Source organism: Microtus ochrogaster, chromosome 10 (genome assembly GCF_000317375.1).
Source record: "Microtus ochrogaster isolate Prairie Vole_2 chromosome 10, MicOch1.0, whole genome shotgun sequence".
Lineage (NCBI taxonomy): Eukaryota > Metazoa > Chordata > Mammalia > Rodentia > Cricetidae > Microtus > Microtus ochrogaster.
Window position 1 is genome coordinate 7,555,984 of NC_022016.1, and position 19,206 is coordinate 7,575,189.

Genomic DNA, 19,206 nt, shown 5'->3' on the forward strand with positions numbered 1-19,206 from the left:
ACACACACACACACACACACACACACACACACACAGAGAGAGAGAGAGAGACAGAGACAGAGACAGAGACAGAGAGGACAGAGGCAGATGGAAGGGATGTGAATGAACATGAGTTAACTGTGGGAAGCTGGGCTGTGAGGCTCAGGAACCAGGCTTGGTATCCAAAGAGCAGGACCTCAGCTACCACCACTCCAGGGCTGTAAGTTTCCCTGGAGTGCTAAGCATCCTAAATGCTTCGAACCATTCCTGGGTTACCATGGAGCCACTGGGAGATGGGAAACACTTCCAAGTGGGGCAAAAACACCAGGTAACAGGAGTCTGTGTGCCTTTGCTTTGGAGACTGGGACAGTTTCCTGCCTGAGGTCTCACAGGACCTAGGAGCAGAACTAGAGCCCCAGAGTCCTGAGCACCACTCATAGCTTGGTTGCATCTGGAGTGATTTTTGAGTGGGGGGAGGCCCCCAAGCAATACGAATTAGTGCCTCATGTGGAGCACACACCTTGAAACAAGTGAACACAGGCTGGAGTAGCATCACATTAGCTGGTGGAGTATAACTTTGTGTGGTGGTCTGAATAAGAATGGTCCCCACAGGCTTATATACTGAATGCTTAGTCATCAGGGAGTGGCACTGCTTGAGAAGGATTAGGAGGTGTGGCCTTTTGGGGTAGCTGTGCCCTTGTGTAAGTCACTGGGGCTGGGCTTTGAGGTTTCCAAAGTCAAAATCAGGCCTAGTGACTCTCTCCTCTTCCTGCTACCTGTGGATCTGTGTGCGGAGTTCTCAGCTCTTTCTCCAGCACCAGGTCTGTCTGTGTGCCACCACGCTCCCTGCCATGAAGACAATGGACTGAACCTCTGAAACTGTAAGCAAGGCCTCAGTGAAGTGTTTTATAAGAGTTACTGCAGTCATGGTGTTTCTTTGCAGCAACAGAAACTAGAACAGAAGCTGGTAGCAGGCAGTGGGGTGTTGCTGTGACAGGCCCGATTGTACTGCTTGGGGATGGAATGTTGAAACAGATGTGCTGTAGTCAACAAAGGTAGAAGGGGTTGGAGATTGGAAGGGCACTATGACATCAGACATGAAGATAAGGAATGTGGAGTTTACCCAGCTGACCTTTAGTCTTGCTTTGGTGTGGTGTTTCGGCCCCACGCTCCCTTTCCTGCTTTTGGAATGGTGATGTATATCTGTGCCATTGTATGTTGGAAGCATGCGATCGGCTTTTTGATTTAGGTTTTAGAGAGGTTTACAATTAAGAGACTGTCATGAATCTTACAGCTTTGGATGCTCACTGTTGAGACTGTGATAGGCTATGGGGACTTCTGAAGTTGGGCTAAATGCATGTCTGCCTTAGGGTATGGCTCCGAGCTATGGGGGCCAGGGAGTGGAATGTGGTGGTTTGAATAAAAATGGTCCCCACAGGCCTACAAACTTGAATTGTTGGTCATCAGGGAGTGGCACTATTTGAGAAGGATTAGGAAGTGTGACCTTGTTGGGGCGGGGCCTCATAGGAGGAAATGTGTCACTGGGGGTGGCTTTGGATTGTCAAATGCCAAAGTTAGGGCCAGTATGTCTCTCTTCCTGGTGCCTATGGATCCAGATAAAGAACTCTCAGCTACTTCTCTAGCACCATGTTTGCCTGAGTGCAGCCATGTTCCCACCATGATGATAATGGACTAAAGCTCTGAACTGTCAGCTACCCCAGTTAAATGCTTTCTTTTATAAGAGTTGCCATGGTCATGGTGTCCGTTTAAAGCAACAGAACAGCGACTAAGACAATCTGTAAAGTGTGTGCTAGTCAGGCCCAATCTGGAGGCTTTGTAAACCTCAGGGACACAATCACAACTGGCAGTACCAACAGTGCCAACTACTCGGCCCCCATCATGGATCACCTGCATTTTATATAATATTTCTTTTTATTTCTTTTTTTTGAAACAAGGTTTTACCATATTACCCAACATGGCCTTGAGTTTGTGATTCTCCTGTCTCAGGTGGGCAGAGAATGTAGGTGCACAGTGCCACTCACTTCACATGTTGTTTCTACTGCCTCGAGAACTTTCCGAGGGACAGTTGATAGCTGCCTCTTTGCCCAGATGGTTCCTTTTACAAGCGTTGGCTTGTTCCTGGACAGAAGCTCTGGGTACCCTTCTGCACAGATTCAGGCTGGTCATATTCCTAACTGCCCACTCACAGAAACTGAGCATGAAAGAATTGTGTCATGTTTGTATCCCCTTGCCTCTCCCCATACCTACAAAGAAGAAAGCCCCTGAGTACCCTGAATATCCAGGGGAATATAGGGCCATGAGAGGGAAGGGACCTGGACCCCTGACTACCTACATGGGAGGTCCCCAGCCAGGCTTTGTGCAATGGCTGTGTGGGGACAGAGTGACTGTTTGTGGAAATGCTGGGGACTAGGGACTCTCCCTACTGACACATCCTCCGACTAAGCACAGATTGGACCAGAAGCTGGTGCCACTGTAACTGAAGTCTGCAGGTGCAGGCTGGGAAGCAGAACACCTGTGCTGTGCATTGCAAGAGTGAAGACAGGCTCAGAGGGTTGACAGCAAAAGCCTGAACCTGCGAGGTGGAACAGTCAGTGTCTCAGGCCGAGAAGCCTGCAACAGCCTTAATACCTCCCAGCTAACTCCTCCAAGAGCTCCACTGAGCACTGGGGCTTTGGAGAGGCAGAATGGTCTGTACACAGGAATGCCTGGGGAAGACCTGAGCAACTGCTGGCTTCTCTACCCCAGCCTCTGCTCCTGTTGACAACGCCCATTTCCGGGTCTCGTTTCCTGGCCTGCAACCTCACCTCTCGGGAGCCCTTCTTCCACCCCCACCTCCAACCCATCCTGAGCTGGAGCTGAGATCCCAGAGCTTGGACTAGTCAGTGGCTGGGAGCTCAGAGGGTGGGTGCCCAGGAAGTGGCAGCATTATGTGTGTGCTGGGTTATGGGTGAGATGGGGAGGGGTGTGTACTCTGAACAGGCTCTGCTCGTCACTTCTGTTTGTACATTTGGGTCCCCTTGGCCTTACCTGCATGGGACTGCATGTGCTCCAGCAGGTTGCTATAGAACTGGAACTGGATACCGCAGGCACCGCATGTGTAGGGTTCTGGGGAAGACAGGTGACATGTGACATGAGGCTCATACCCATGCACCCTGATACTGGGCTGCAGGCAGCTTTGAAGGTGGGGACCCAGATGCATACTTGGGGCCCAGAGCCCAGCCTGTCCACTGGCCTGTCACTAGCCTGGAGAGGGAAACTCTGGGGGAGGCAGAAACACAGAGAAGGGAAGACCGGCAGAGACAGGCTACTCGAGCAATGGGCCTGCTCCTTATCAAGTGCTTACTTCATGCCAGGCACTGCTCTGAGCGCAAAGGAAAGGACAACATCCAGGCACCGGGAGCTCTCAGGAAACACACTGTGCCCCTTGTGGTCCACAGCTCAGCCCAATGCCCATGACACCACACACGGGTCCCTGCTATGGACAGAAGGAGTGGGCAGATGCACGAATGAACACGGAAACTCACAATGGGAGGGTAAGAGAGAAAGAGATGCAGGGTAGGACTGGAGAGGAAGAGGAGGCTGGGCTGAGGGGGACAAGCTGCACCTGCACCATCAGCTCTGCATATTCAGGACTCACACCAGTACCTGGCAAAGAGGGAGGAAGAAGGAAACAAAACACTAATAGGTAGACGTGGAGGGCAAGAGAGAGGAGGATGGCTTGGAAGAGAAGTCCTGAGGCTTCTGGTCATCCAGGAGTGGGTAAACCTGTTCTCCCTTCTGTGTGCTCAGGATTCTGACAACCTGTGCACACCCCTCCACCCTCCTGGGCCCTCTGCAGCCTCCACAGACTATTGCTGGTTCCCTGGAGGGCGGCCCAAGGCCCGTCTACATCTCTGTGAGGCAGGACTGTTCATTTCCTGACCTGAATTCTCCTCTCCAGCCCCCCAGCAGAAGCATCACTTACTCTGCAGGAGAGGGAAAGGATTGGAAATCAAGGGACTTGGCAGTTTCTGCAAAAGAGAAACAATTTAGCTAAGGTTTTCTTCAGTCCTGGGGCTGAGCCAGGGGGCACTCTGGGTAGGCAGGCAACCTGTGAGAAGGGAGGTACCACACGGTGCTGGTAGGGCCATTTTTCTAGGGTGCTCTGACAGTGAGGTTGTAGGATGTAGGTACGATGCCAGTAAGGCCATACACTTGGTGACAGAATGTTGGAAACTGTGGCCAGCTTCTGACAGTAGGATGGGAGTGCTTGGTACCTGAGTAGCCCTGGATGGTATTTGCTGGCATTGCCAGAGGTGAGGTTGGCACAAGCCTCCAATGTAACTGGCAGCAAAAGTGAAGCGCAGGCAGAGTAGGGGGTCCTGGCTCTACCTACAGTCTGGGGAACCTGGGGCTACAATGGAGTTATCCGGAGCCTCAGTTTCCTCATCCAGAAAGTGGGGGTAAAGGGAACACTATGCCCACAGGATTGTGCTATGGGTGAAGCAGATGCAACACACAAAGCTCTGAACACATGCCAGCCACGCTGTAAGCGCTCGCCGCCCTTCAATGGAAGAATGGATGAAGAAAGTGTGGAATATATACACATTAGAGTACTACGCTGCGGTAAAAAACAATGACTTCTCGAATTTTGCATGCAAATGGATGGAAATAGAAAACACTATCCTGAGTGAGGTAACCCAGACCCAAAAAGATGAACATGGGATGTACTCACTCATAATTGGTTTCTAGCCATAAATAAGGGTCACGGAGTCTACAATTGGTGAACCTAAAGAAGCTAAGTAAGAAGATGAACCCAAGGAAAAACATATAGTTATCCTCTTGGCTATGGGAAGTAGACAAAATTGCCGGGGAGAAAATTGGGATTTTGGGGGTGGGGTGGGATGGGGGTAAGGGGAGATGGGGAGAGAAAAGAGAGAAGGGGAGGATGGGGGAGAACGTGGGGAAAAAGGATGATTGGGATAAAGGAAGGTTGGATAGGGGAGCACGGAAGCACAATTTTTAGTTAAGGGAGCTACCTTAGGGTTGGCAAGAGACTTGAACCTAGAGTGGCTCCCAGGAGCCCAAGGCGATGTCCCCAGTTAATTCCCTGGGAAGCTGAGGATAAGGAACCTGAAATGACCCTATCCTATAGCAATACTGATGAATATCTTGCATATTACCATAGAACCTTCATCTGGTGATGGATGGAGATAGAGACAGAGACCCACACTTGAGCACTGGACTGAGCTCCCAAGGTCCCAATGAGGAGCGTAAGCGCTCAATAAACAGTGGCTGCCAGCAGCAGCAACAGCAGCAGCAACAGCAGCAGCAGCCGTCACCGCCACCACTGCCGCCGCCTATGGCAGTGCTGTTCCCAAACAAACATCAGCCTTGGTGTCAGGAGAGGTGCGAGGGGTGCAACAGGGCTTGGCTGAGTCCAAGTCCTGCCAGGAAAACCAGGTTCTAATTCCAGGCTGCCACTCAATCCTCTGTGGCCTTGCAAAGGTCATGACATCTCTCCTAGACTAACCCCTTAGAGGGGCTTGAAGGGTCACAGTGATACTTCTGCACTGGAACTTGTGCTGATTGCTTGGTTTACACCAAAGGGAAAAAAAAAAAGCAGACAAGCCTCAGAGCAATGCACCCTCCTCTCTGCCTGCGTGCTCTGGGCAGTTTCTGCTCCTCAAGCACTCACGGCCAAGGAGGAATTAGGGCTCATCGGGAGCACTCACTGGAGACAATGGATCCAGAGAGGTTGCTTTTATTACTAGGCAGAAGCCTCCACCTAATGTCTGTGCTCCTTGCTGAAGCCCATGGTGGCTAAGATGCACGCCATTGCCCATGTACATCAGGCAGTGTTGGCACGGGGGCACTCACTCAGCCACATTCCAGCCAAGGGTAAACCCTGGAGTTCAAAGCTCTCTCTTCTGCAGGCCCTGAGGTACCACTAGAATCCAGAACAAGGCAGCCACTAGGTGGCAGCCAACACTATCAGGAGCGCTCATGCAAAGCCATAGCACTGCAGGGGCTAGAAGAGCATCTATCTGTTCTGTGGCCCAGCATGGGTCCGGAACCTGGGACCTCTGGCTCCTGCAAGCCGTCTTTCTACTGAACCCCTTTTGCATCTCCTGAAAAGAAACATGTGACGGTGTTACTTTTAACTTAACAATTGATTTTCTTAGGGCTATCCATGTGGGCTGGCTAAATTGATGCCTGAGTTTGGGATTAAGGAAGTTCCTCTCTCCGTGGACAAGAGACAGCCGCAGAAGAGCATCCATGGACACAAAGGCTTTCTGCTCTCCACAGGCTCCATCATCTCTGATTCCCCTGCTCAGCTCCCCTCCCACCATGCACCAGAAGACCCCATAATGCTGCCCTTCTCAGGGCACACGTGATATCCCGTGACAGGCACACTCACCGCTAGAATTCTGTGAGCTGCTGTTGGTCTCTTCAAAGTGGTTCTGTGCTTTGCCTTCTACCCGCCGACTGAAGGTGCTTTCTGCTGGGGTAGGGGGTAGGGGATGAGAACAACAGGGAGGGATCAGCTTGTGTTAGGTCAGAGTGGGCAGGGGGCTCCTGGAGCTGGGAGAACAAGAACCCTGAGCCCCCTGGGTGGTGATAAGAATGACAGGGGAGGGATCAGCTTGTCTGTCAGGTCAGAGTGGGCAGAGGGCTCCCAGAGGAGTTGGGAGAACAAGAACCCTGAGGCCCCTGGTTCCCAAGAGCATCTCTGGGTAGTGTCTGGGAGGTACAGGGACAGAGGGGGAAGAAGTGGCCTGCCTAAAGACCAACGAGAGGACAGCAAACAGGTCAGGGTCGTATGTGTAAGGCCAAATCATTTAAATGAGCTTTGTTACCCTGGCAGATTCTGCTGCTACATCCCCCACAGAAGAGGGTGAAGGACGACAGCCCATTATCTGGAGGCAGCTCGGGCCCAGCAAGTATCCCAAAGCATAAAGGATGTCTTGGGACAGACACACAACAAGCAGAAAGGAAAAGGCCAGAGACCAGGTGAGGAGGTTGGAACTCCCTGTTCCCCGTGAGCTATGTCTGACAGCTTTCTGAGGGCTCCCCATCACCCAGGCTCTCTCTCTGGAAACCCCATAATGCAGAGACGGGCTCCGGCAAGCAGAAGATAACCCGGCCTTTCCACGGTGCTCCAGGCACTAGAGGGCATGGCTTATCCAGGAGATGCAGGTCTCAGGAAACTCAACTTGAGATACTCAATCAGCCCAAACCCTTTAAACAGCTTGGATGAGGTTACCACAGGCTTAGAGAAACTAACCAGAAGGTGACTCACTGAGCTTCAATTAATGCATCCTGAAAAATACTGGGATTCTAAAGACTGGGTTCTGTAATTTCCTTCCAAGTACTGTTTCTGGGAAACCCCCTGGAGGAACACCATTCACCGGTCCATCCTTCCCAGGAAAGTGCTGGGTGTACTGGGTGTACTGGGCGATGGGTGCAAAAGGCAGCCAGAGGCATCCCCTACAGGCCTGCTCAGTTTTTTTACTGTCACTTCCAGGTCTCCCATAGCCTGCAGAGGCTGCTGGCGTTAGGACCACGCTCCTTCTGTGCCCAGCATGTATAACAGCATGGGTTGTCTCCAAATAGCCCATTCATTCTCTAGCTACAGAGGGGAGGAGCTCTCACGCTTGAGCACCCACTACATGCCCAGCACTGGGTCCGAGTTTTACCATCATGGTCTTTAATCCTCGCAAAGCCACGCGGCTGTGCGGTACTGCCCATTGAACAGACAGACAAACTGCAGTTAGCAGGCTCCTGTCTACTAAGATAGAATGTGAGGCTTGACTGGAGGCAGGTGCTTCCCTTCTAGGAAAAAAGGGATCCCCTTCTCTACCGTAGCCTGTGTTCACAGGAGGGCAGGCAGGTAGGCAGATGCTTGTTTGAACTAGCACACTGGTATGACTTAGTGCAACTCAGGTCACCAGCTCCGTACTGAGTCCCCATTGCTTGACTTTCCTGGTGCAAGGGCGTCTGGTTGGAAACCAGTGTGAGGTATTTCAGGTATAATATTCACACCAACAGCCATATTCTCTAGGATAATGGCAGTGGCTGTCTCCACTTTGCACCATTTAATAGCCCCTGCCACCTCTTGCTCCCAACCTGCTGCCCTTGGACTTGACAGCTGGTTAACCTAGGTAAGATCCACCACAGGGCTTCCAAGTCTCATAGAGCAGTGGCTGGTGTGCCCATGGCTTGCTGGACACTTGCCTGAAGATAGCGACATTCAATGAGTGCCAAATGCCACGAAGTCCCTGAACAATTCTCAGTGCAAGCTGAGGGGCTTTAAAGACTCAGCTACAAAGCTCAAGCAAAGGCAGAAGGCATGACCGTGCCATCTGATGAAGGGCCCACGACAGCCATTCTCTCCAGGGCTTTTAATGCTGAGGGCTGACCCCAAGGCCCCCCACAGTCACTCTACCCCTGAGCTAGATCCCCAACCCTCCTCTTACTTTAAGACAGGGTCTAACCAAGTTGCCCAGTCTGGCCTTGAACCCACTCTGTAGCCCAAGTAGGACTTGAACTTTTGGTCCTCTCGACTGTAGTCAAAAACACAATTGTCACAACACGGTAGTTAAAAAATTCCACACTTCAAGGTTGGCTGACTCCCCTCCTTTTGGGAGACACAAGCACATTAAACACAAGACCACAGCTTGGCCCAAATTAGCTTGTTAACCAGAAGAAAGACAAGCAGCACTAATTTCCACCAGGTCACCAGTCACCAAACAATGCCAGGGCTCACTTATCTGCCCTCTCTGTGCAATCACTCTGTGTGTTTAGCGGATAGCTTTGGCCTCTGGAAGGCAACTGAAAGGCCCATAGCCCCCCCAAAGCACAGCATCATCATCCGGGTATGTGGCCCAAGGCTTTCCTCATGCAAGTCTGAGACCCAGGGTACCTGGCAGCTGGTACCTAGGACTCAGTAGGTCTTATATTCTGGAGGAAGCAATCTCTGGGGATTTTGCTGCTCAGTCACCTTCTAGAGACAGGGTTCCTTTCTGTATAGGGCTGGAAAATTCTGGAGTTGGCTGGCATCCTCTGGTTTCCTGTTGGACCTTTATCTCCGGGAGGGTTTCATGGGGGGAACTCTAGGGAGTGGGGAGCCAGGGTGACAGAGATCCTGTCGGCCGCCCTACTTGGTGGAGAGCGTATCTGTAGTGAAGCGGCTTGAGAGGGTTTTCCGGAAGGTGAAAAGGCAAGTTCATGCCAAGGGGTCCAGACAGAGAGTGGGGTTGGATGTTCACAGACAACGGCAAGATTACCATGGTAAGTGATACCTGCCATGGGGCCACTGCGGCAGGGAGGTGGCAGCCAGTGGTAGGGATGGTGGAACTGGGAAGGAGTCATCAACCACTGCCCTGCAGGACCATGGCCTAGGAGCCTGAGCAGGTGTCTCAGCACAGTCAGCACCCAGGGCTCTGCAGAGACTCTTCTCATGGTCAAACACTACCAATTTATCTTTAATAAGAAGCTTTTAAACTTCATAAAGGCCAAATAAAATAGACCCCTTCAGGCTATGATTTGGGGAAAATGTATCAAATTACTTTTAAAATGTTTGTGAATTTTGTTGTTTGACTCTCCAATTGAGGTCCAGAACTTGGTCTGCCAGGGTCACTGGTAGCCAGAGGCCATGGGTCCCAATCTGTACCAAGGAATGATGGAACCTCCAGTGTTGTTCGGTAGGCAGGGAGTCAGGGAGGCATGGGTAATAGCAGCCATACATACCTGCAGTTGCCTTGCTTGCTGGAGACCCCGAGTTTGGAGTTCGAAATGTTTGAGTTTGGGTAGCTGGAGGGGTACGGTGTAAGAGGGTGGTGCATCGGACCACGGAGGCTGGAGCTTTCTTCCCTGACTGGTTCGTCTGGGTCTTCGCCGCCACGAAGCGTGGAGAAGAGGTGACCTCTGGATGGGAACACTCAGAACCAGTGTCTGGATCTTCTGGAGGCTCCCACCCGGGGGCGGTACCTGAGAAGATGATGTTCTTAGTCCTCGAGGGCCTCCAGAGCCTGCTCTCAGGTGACTGGACTCACAGGCTACCCTGGAATGCCCACTCTGACGTATCTATGACGAATCTGCCCTCATTCTACAGAGAGCAAGGGCTCAAGCTCCTACCCGGCCCGAGAACCTTTGAAAATCGGAATCTTCCCTAAAGCCTGACCTTCAGTTCATGCTCAGAGCTACCTGTTAGTCACCATCACCTCTGTGCAATTTCTGCATGCACACATCCTTAGATAAAGGGCATCTGGGCTATTCCCCAGGCACGAGTACATTTTGTACATTTTCCCAGCCCTTTTCCTCCAACAGGGAGTCTGGCCCATCAGTGGCGATGAAAACCAGACAGGCAGTATATTCTGGGTTCCATGCTGGAGTAGGGAAGGGACAGGGTCTGGGAACTGCTATCCTAGGAGGCTCGGGACCTGTCACTGGCAAAAGAGGTATGCCTGTCCCCTGTGAGGTGTGGGAACTCTGACAGGACCCTCTACAGAGCTAGGTTCTGAGAATGGATGGATTCTCAGGTAGCCTTGGGTGCCCTGAACCTGTCCCTAACCTGACCCACTCAGAAGAGCAGCAGACAAGGCCTATTTCCTGAGACCGTGTAACGTCTACAGCTATATCCCCTGATGGCAGAGAGGAGAGGGGGGTCCTAGAATCCTGGCACAGGCCTCGGGGTCAGTGTTCTCAGCAAATTTGTCTTTTGGGCTGTGAGGGTGGTGGGGCCTGCTCTCAGGACAGTGCCCATCCTGGGAGTCACAGACTCAAGCTACAGCATCACAGGCTGAGATGAAGGCCCCTGAGCCCCAACTTCCAGCTGTTCCAGCACTGATGCAGAAGTCAGGGTCCAAGGAATCTGGGCCCCACGCAAACCATGGCTCTCTTTGACGTGGAGCAAGCACAGAGATGCTTGCCTGTGGCAGGGCTCACTGTGCCAGGGGGAGGGGAGCCATTCAGTCGCGGCTCTAACATCTCCAGCCTAGCTGAGGAGATCCCGGGGGCATCCGTCTGAGGAAAGCCCAGGGAGCTCTCATGGCAAAGGGCACCTCCATGTTTTCCTTCTTTCCCTTCCCGCTCTTTCTTTCCCAATAGAGTCAAACAGGAAGGATGGCTTATCTGATAGTTCCCCTCTGTTATCACAGAATAACCGGATGCTGCTGCCCCGGCCCACCTCTGACTGCTCCACTGTCTCCCTAGGGAGGAACAGTTTAGGAGCCACGGCTTGGGGCTCTCTCTCAGGCCTATGCTGAGGCTGAAGAAGCTAGTTCCCAGTGGAAGCCTAGCTCCATGGTTTCTGGCCTCAGCAGCCCCAGGCTCTGTACTATATAGGGCACATAGTTTCCCCTTCCTACCTTAGGGATTAATGAGACATCCAGAAGCCAGGGAGATACCTTAAAGTAACTAGTCCCCATATGGATGGCTCTTCTGTGTGCATCTATGTGTGTAAATGTGTAGATCAGAGTTGTGTACATTAACTATACGTTAACCTCACTGTGATGGCATCTTCAGAGTGTGCTTCCATGTACAAATGTGTATATGTAATCTGAGTTATGTACATTAAATATACATTATATTAAATAAGAAATTTTGCCAAAGAAGAGACATCCCAATACTGCAAGTTCCTTCAACCTATATCACAACCATTTCTTAACCTTAATAAAATATAGGCACAATGATTCATTAAAAGACATCTCATTTACTACACTAGCAAAAAACAAACACAACACAACAAAACAAAAACAAAAACAAAAAAGTTAAGAATCCACATTTATCTCAACAGAAGGAAAATGCCACACGACCCTAATTTGCAGACCCAACTTCCAGTGAACTGAGGGAAAGGCAGCCTGAGCTGACGAGGGCCGCTACAGGAGCCTGCTGCAGCCAGGACAATGGTGGTGATGAAAATGATGACACTTAGCTGTCAGCTACTGAACCCTGTGAGGGGCACAGGCAGGTGTGCCCACTCATTTCTTCCATTCAACGCCATACAACACACCCTAAAACAAGACTGTGAAGAGCACAACCCCTCAGATTGCAAAAGGAAGACAGACCAGGAGGGGAGTTGCTTCTATTAGCAGATCATTTTACCATGAGCAAGAAATCTACAAAAGAAGGAATTGACAAGGACTAACAAGCAAATTCAGTGAACCTGCAGGATAAAATCCAGAATGCAAAATTCTACTACTCCCATGAAGCAGCAGGAACAACTAGGAAATTCAAGTGTAAGAACTACAGCAGCATCACAAGACACAAGACCCTAATGAAACAGGTGCTGAAGAGCACACGCGGGCTGAGAGAACTAAAGAAGCCCCAGACCCTTGGAGGGCTGCACTGTGGCCAGGATTGCCTGAGAGACCCAACACCATTGCCGTGATGGGCCCTGCAGCCCCATTACCACTGCAATGCCTGTGCTCCTCAAACTGCTCCACAGGCTCAATGTAACCCCCTCAAAACTTAACTTTTTCTTTCTGAACCACTTGTCTTCCCTTCTCATCATTATTATTTTGGTAGAAATTGGCAAGCCTCTAACATTTGTGTGAAAAAATAAAGTTCCTAGATGAGCCTATATTCTTTACAATGGAAGGATAAAGCGGAAGACCTGAGAAGAGGTGCTTTAAGACCTCCTGAAGAGGGGTAATAAAAAAGAACACTGGTGCACGGAGAAAAGTGAACAATGAATCCACGGAAAAGAAAAAACTCCCTTGGACATTCAGCTGGTTCCAGCAAGGGTACCAAACCACCGAACAAGAAAAGGTAAGTTCAACAAAGGCTGTCTGACAACCCGGAGTCTACACAGAATAGGACCAGCCTCCTACCTCACCTCAGGCAGGGGCTAATGCAACTCAACTGCAGCCCCAAATGTGGATTTAAAATGATATGAAACATTGCTGCCAGCAAGGAAGAGACCCTCACCTGAGGAAAGATTCAGAAAGCACTGTAGAAAGAATGATAAACTATGTTTGCTGCAGGAGGACCTTCCGCTCCTTCAGCCAATAGTCGCTGAAGTACGAGCTCATTGTGCTGCAGGAGCGCCTTCCGCTACTTCAGCCAATAGTCACTGAAGTACGAGCTCATTGTGCTGCAGGAGGACCTTCCGCTCCTTCAGCCAATAGTCGCTGAAGTACGTACGAGCTCATTGTGCTGCAGGAGCGCCTTCCGCTACTTCAGCCAATAGCTGTTGAAATACCAGCCCACTGGGGCGTGGTCTATTTATCTTTTAAAAAAAGTGGCCACTTTCCTCAGCTGGTGCTCTGGCTTCCGGCTCTGCTTCCGGAGACTAGGTTCCTTTCCTGATTGCGCAGAGGGCTGTTGTCTGGGACAGTGATCTGTAAGTTTTTCCCCCTTAAATAAATAACCACTCTATTAATCATAATTCCAAACTGGTGTGGGATTGTTTGTGACTTACACCTTCAATTGCCAGAACTCATTACAAATGGTTGCGAGCCACCATGTGGCTGCTGGGAATTGAACTCAGGACCTTTGGAAGAGCAGGCAATGCTCTTAACCACTGAGCCATCTCTACAGCCCCCATTTGTAGTGAGGAGCTGCGGACTGTGTTCCTGCCATCCGGCTTCCGGCTGCCTGGCTAGCTTATGCCCCAAAATAACAACACGGAAACTGTATTCTTTTAAACACTGCCTGGCCCATTATCTCTAGCCTCTTACTGGCTAACTCTCACATCTTGTTTAACCCATTTCTAATAATCTGTGTAGCACCACGAGGTGGTGTCTTACCAGGAAGATTCTAGTGTACGTCCATCTTGGGCTGGAGCTTCATCACGTCTGCCCAAGAGAGGAGAGGCATGGCATCTGCCTCACTTCCTCCCAGCATTCTGTTCTGTCTACTCCACCCACTTAAGGGCTGGCCTATCAAATGGGCCAAGGCAATTTCTTTATTAACCAATGAAAATAACAAATAGACAGATGACTCTCCCCATCAATGTTTCATGAAAGAAAATTACCTGCTCATCAGTGGATGCTGCATGGAAACCACCAAGTTTGCCAAAGACTGGGAGAAACTATCCATGTGATGAAGGATGCATAGCAACTCAAATAAGAGTGTCTACAGCCAACAAAAAAGGGACAAACAACGGGGAGAGGAGACAAGGGGGGGGTGGGAGCAAGATGCCCCAAACCTTCCCAGGGGAGGCTGAGATGCTATGGGCATTTTGGAAAATGGCTTGTCAGTTCTAATAAAAAAGAAACAAACCTATTCCCTGGTATCTCCATCCCTTGGTATTTAGGGCCACAGAAGGCAGCACACAAATCTTCACAGGAATTCTACTCATGTCAGCCTAACGCTGGAAATGACCCAAGTGAGCAGGCAAGTGATCAAACAGACTCAGATTCAGCACAGTGGGGATCCATTAGCAGTAAAAACGGAGCTGATAGTATGACACACGTGGGTCTTAAAAATGCTTTGTGACTGAAATCACAAGCAGACACAAGTGCACACATGGGACTCAGGAGAACTTCCGCTGTCCGCCTTTTGGATTCTCATCAGAGCCAGGGACACATGTCCAACCATGGCCACCACGCAATCACACCTCCTCACCTAACTCCTACCACCCCTACACAGACCTAATCCTGAAGTCATCAAGACACCGTCTCCTGCCCAGCCTTGTAGAAGTTACCCTTTGCTGAAACTAGACCAAATCTCATGCCGTATTTTAAACAGGTGTTTCTAAAATCCTAGACGACATCAATTAGTACCAGAGAAACATATCCAATACAGAGATGCAGAAAAAAAAGTCTAAAATGAAGAGAGAAAAAAATGAAACCAGGAGGCAATACAGGGAGGAAAGTGCCTGTATGTCAGAGACGAAGTTAGGGTACACATGGGGTGCCCCTTCCTCTCATGTCAAGGGATTCAGGGTGGAGGTAAGCTGCAGCTGCCTGGTGGGGTTCAGGATCCAGTCCTTATCAACACAACCTCATCTGCCTCAGGCCTTGTTAGGTCATGCCTCTGGGTAGCATCCTCTTTGGCACCCGGCAGCAGCTACCCACAAACAGCCCAATGCCTGGGCACCAGCATTAGGAGCAGAGATCAAAGGGATAGAGCGGCACCCACAGTAGATGGTCTGGCTACACAGTGGACATCAGGGCCACAGCAGACACTACCTGAAGTTACCACCTCCTGCAGGTGTCAGTCCAGACTCCAGATGAAGCTCACCAGGCAAAGGGTCACACAACAGCCGGACAGTGAGCCAGACCAGGAACCACAACCCAGTGCAAAGACAACTAAGGCTGCCATCAGTGAGGAGTATGTCCAGCTGTACGGCTCCGCCAGCAGGGAGGAGTTCCTGGGGAAGCTTCTGATACCCTGTTCAAGCCCTAGACATCGCTCTCCCTACTCAGATGCCCTCAGGGGACCCACCTGCCTATGCTGCTACTTAAGGTCTGGGACCACTCCCCGAGAAATGGTTTAGATGCTGTGACCTCTACAGGTTGTCTTTCATCCCGTACCCCAACTTTTCCCAGTTCTGCAGTGAGATGCCCACACAGGGAAATTAGCAGAGGCTCCTAAACACCCCATCCGAGTATCCCAGAGGCCATGTGTGTCCTGCCTCACAACGTCTATGTCCACCTGTACAGGAAAGGGTGGAAGGCTGAGGCCCCCTGGCTCACACACTTAGGGATGGCTCCATCTGACTCCCATCTGCAGAAAGGCACCCGGGAGTCACCAGGTAGGCTAACAGGCATCTAGAGTGTGGAGAACCAGCAGTACCCGATGGAATCCCTTTCCATCTTATCAGCAGAGGAGTAAGGGATTATGGGTCATGGTCACCAGGAAGCCCGCGATGCCTGAGGCTGGTTTTCAGCCTCACACATTAGCACACCTTCTGCCTTCCTAGTTTTCTACCATCACAGCATAAGGGCTGCCTTGCTCAGGTGCCCTCCCATCAGGGAGGCTGGACCTTGGTCCTACATCCTAAGACAGACACTATGGAGACGGACACAGAGCCAGGAAGTTCACACGTGCAGGTGTTTGAAGAAGAGGACCCACTGCAGTGCTTGGATAAGCAATCTCCACTTCTGATGTCCAGTATGAGAGGCAGTCCTCTGAGCTACCGTGAGAGAGCTCCACCCGATTGGTTCTGACGCCAAGCAGGCTTTCTAGGCTCTCCTACTTCATAGTCTCACTCATGGCTCAGGCTAGACCCAAACACCTTAGAGTGCAGACCCAAGCTCACCTTGCTGGCTCCTTCCTGGGAAAAGCTCCAGATTCTTGGTCTGTGGCTAACCCCTGCCCCTCCCGAGCCCTCCCCATCCCCCGGCTGGAGAAAGGACTCACTGATGGGGGCATGTAAGGCCACGTGCTCCTGGTAGGGCGTGTAGTACTTGTACTGCTTTCCACAGAACTCACACGTGTAATTGCCGGTTTCTGCAAAGGAGAAGGAAGTATGAGAACAGGTGCTTGCCCATTCCGCAACAAAAGATCAGCATCTCTTAGCCTCCAACTCCTCATTCTTGGACCACGAGCCAGACTCAGCTGGGACTGTAAAGTTGCACTGCCTGGTTCAGATCCCAGTGTGGCCTCTTTTGTAACCTCTGACAGTTAGAGCTCTATGTGTGGTGGGGTGCAGGGAGGCAGGGCAGTTACAGGTACACATGTGTGCATGGGTTATCGTATATACTTGTGGAGACCTGGTATCAACTTTGGATATTTTTCTCCAAAGCTGTTTACTGTTTTGAGACAAGGCCTCTTGCTGGACTCGGGGAGCTCACTGACTTGGGGGAGCTGGCTGGCCACTGTGCTCCAGGAATCCACCCTTTTTTGCCTTCCCAGTCTGGGATGACAGGCGCACACTGCTGCCCCTGGCTTTTAACACGAGTCCTAGGGATCTGAACTCAGGTCACCTGCATGCAAGCACTTTAACTGAGCCAACTCTCCCGCCTCTAACTACATCATGCCTCCATTCTTCTACCTGTAAAAAGAAGGTGACAGAAGGGCCACCCTAGAGGATTGCTGTGGGGTCAACTCTGAGTGGCAGCCCTGGTGCTCAGGGGACCCCAGCTGCCCCTCAAAGCCATCTGCCTGCCCACTGCAAGGGTCACAGCCACAGTCTCTTGTCTCCAGGACTTTGTCCCAGGTGCTGGGGTCACACTTCTTAGTTCTCACTGGGCCTAAATATCTATTTATTTACTTACGGATTTATTATTGCATGTGTCTAACGTACATGGGGTGCATGCATGCTACAGAGGACATGTAGAGGTCAGAGAACATGGGTTCTGTGATCGAGTCCAGGTTTAGGCTTACGAGGTGAACACTGTAGCCCTTGAGCCATCTCGCTGGTCCATCACTAGACTTAACTTTATATCTCTCGAGGTTCTGCCTAAATTCTCCTTTAAAGACGTCTGATGTAAAATGGTTCTTTTGGGACAGTGCTAAAATAGGAATAAATACAAGCTCGAAGTGCAATCTTGCATGATCCCTACACCATGGGGAACATCTTCCCCCAGAGCATCCCCAGCTACCTCGCCCTGCCCCCACACTCCCATCAGCCTCCTCTAGGGCATCTCTCTGCTGCTACCATTTGTCTGGCTCTATGGCCTTGAATTAGCCAGCCCTGATCGATATCCTCTTTGTAACCTGGTGTATTCAATCGACAATACTTTGTGGACATCTTGCCCAATCGATAAGTATTGATCTCCAGGACTGCCTTTATCGGCTGCATGGCTCCCATGGGACTTGGGAATTTGCTGAGCCAGTTGCCCTCCACCAAGGGACATTCAGATTGTTTCAAGTCACACACACACACACACACACACACACACACACACACTTAAAATAATGCTTTAATTCACATCTTTGCAGGGCTTTTGCATATTTGCTCAGGAGCCGCCTGTGATTCTAGGGATACTGAGGTGGGGAAGGGGCCACAGTGCCCTCCCCCAGTCACACACCGCACCCCTACCACCTCTCTAGTTTGCGTATCTGACCTGGGAGAAACCATTCACTTATGCTACAGGTTTTATTTTCCGTTTCCTTGATTTCTAAGGAAATCGACTTTCTTGTATAATGAACTATTGCTTCCCTTTTGTGAATTTCCTTTAAAACCACTACATTCTGTAGATCTGTGATATCAACATTATGTCATATGTATCACAAGCAGCTCTACCTCCAAGGGCTTCTCGGTCTACTTTGCTGGAAGCTTTAGGATTTAGGGTAGGTAAACAATTTTAGGAGCTGACTCAGGAATGCCAAAAAAGTATGCATTTTAGTTCCTGTTAAGGTTGTTAAATCAACGGCATTAATTATATTATTCCAATATTATTTAACCGTGTCTGCTTGCTCCAGCAAAGACTAAAGGCTGTGCTAAACCCTCCCATTCCATTGCTTTCCCAATTTACTTTGATATTTAGGTACATTATTGCTTGGTGTATGAAAGCTATGGCTCAGAATCTTTACTAGAGGGCTAGGTAAAGAACTTGACCTATAGCTTGAACCTAGCATGCAGGATGTCCTAGGTTCCCTTCCCAGTTCTGTGTAAACTGAACATGGCGGTAACACTTGCAGTCCCAGAGGGAAGAAGATGGGATTCAAAGTGATTCTCAACTACACATGGAGTCCTAAGTCATCCTGAGACACTGCTCCTAAGTGGTTCCTGGACTACAGGAGCCTGATAGAAACCCAGTGTAAGATCAGCTGGGAGAAAACTTCTACGGGCGTGGCCCATAAATTTATGTTTTAACAAGAACATTCTAATGCATGGGAAAGTTTAAGAAGCATTGCTCGAACATTCAATTAAACCATTTATTAGTTCGTCTGGTTTTAATGTTATGAAGTTCCTAGCGATCTGTCAGGCTGTGATCTCTTCTTGTCTGCATGTGTCTAATGACATGCTCTGACGGTCCTGCATTCACACTAAACAGAGATGGCACCACAGTGGAGGATGAGCAGAAACTGTCATGTCCCTGTCTTCAGGAGCTGTGTAGACAGGGAAACAGAATGCTCACAGAGTCTCTCAACTTTCAAACTGCACCCATGGTATGCACACTTGAGGAAACAGACAGCGTCTCAAAGAGCCATGACGGGTAGGTTAATCTCTTTACGGAAGTAGGGAGAAGTCCCCAAGACATGCTGAAGCAAAAAGAAAGAACAGGACTGAACTAGGTACAATGTTCGTAGTTCATTAGTGCTGGGATTATTTCAAATGAACTGACAGCTCCTGTTTTCTCACTGGAGAGATTATACCACTTGCTT

The 19,206-nt window shown here is 50.3% G+C and overlaps 1 protein-coding gene across 1 annotated transcript in view; it reads right to left on the bottom strand.

The window, feature by feature from the left end:
• Znf618 (zinc finger protein 618) overlaps positions 1–19,206 on the bottom strand; it is a 91,012-nt gene that overhangs the window by 15,355 nt on the left and 56,451 nt on the right. Inside the window, exons 10-13 of the mRNA XM_013348221.2 lie at positions 16,294–16,383; positions 9,733–9,972; positions 6,401–6,484; positions 3,028–3,105 (exon numbers count right to left, since the gene is read on the bottom strand). Of these exons, the coding sequence (XP_013203675.2) occupies positions 3,028–3,105; positions 6,401–6,484; positions 9,733–9,972; positions 16,294–16,383 (492 nt within the window). The remainder of the gene's footprint in view (positions 1–3,027; positions 3,106–6,400; positions 6,485–9,732; positions 9,973–16,293; positions 16,384–19,206) is intronic.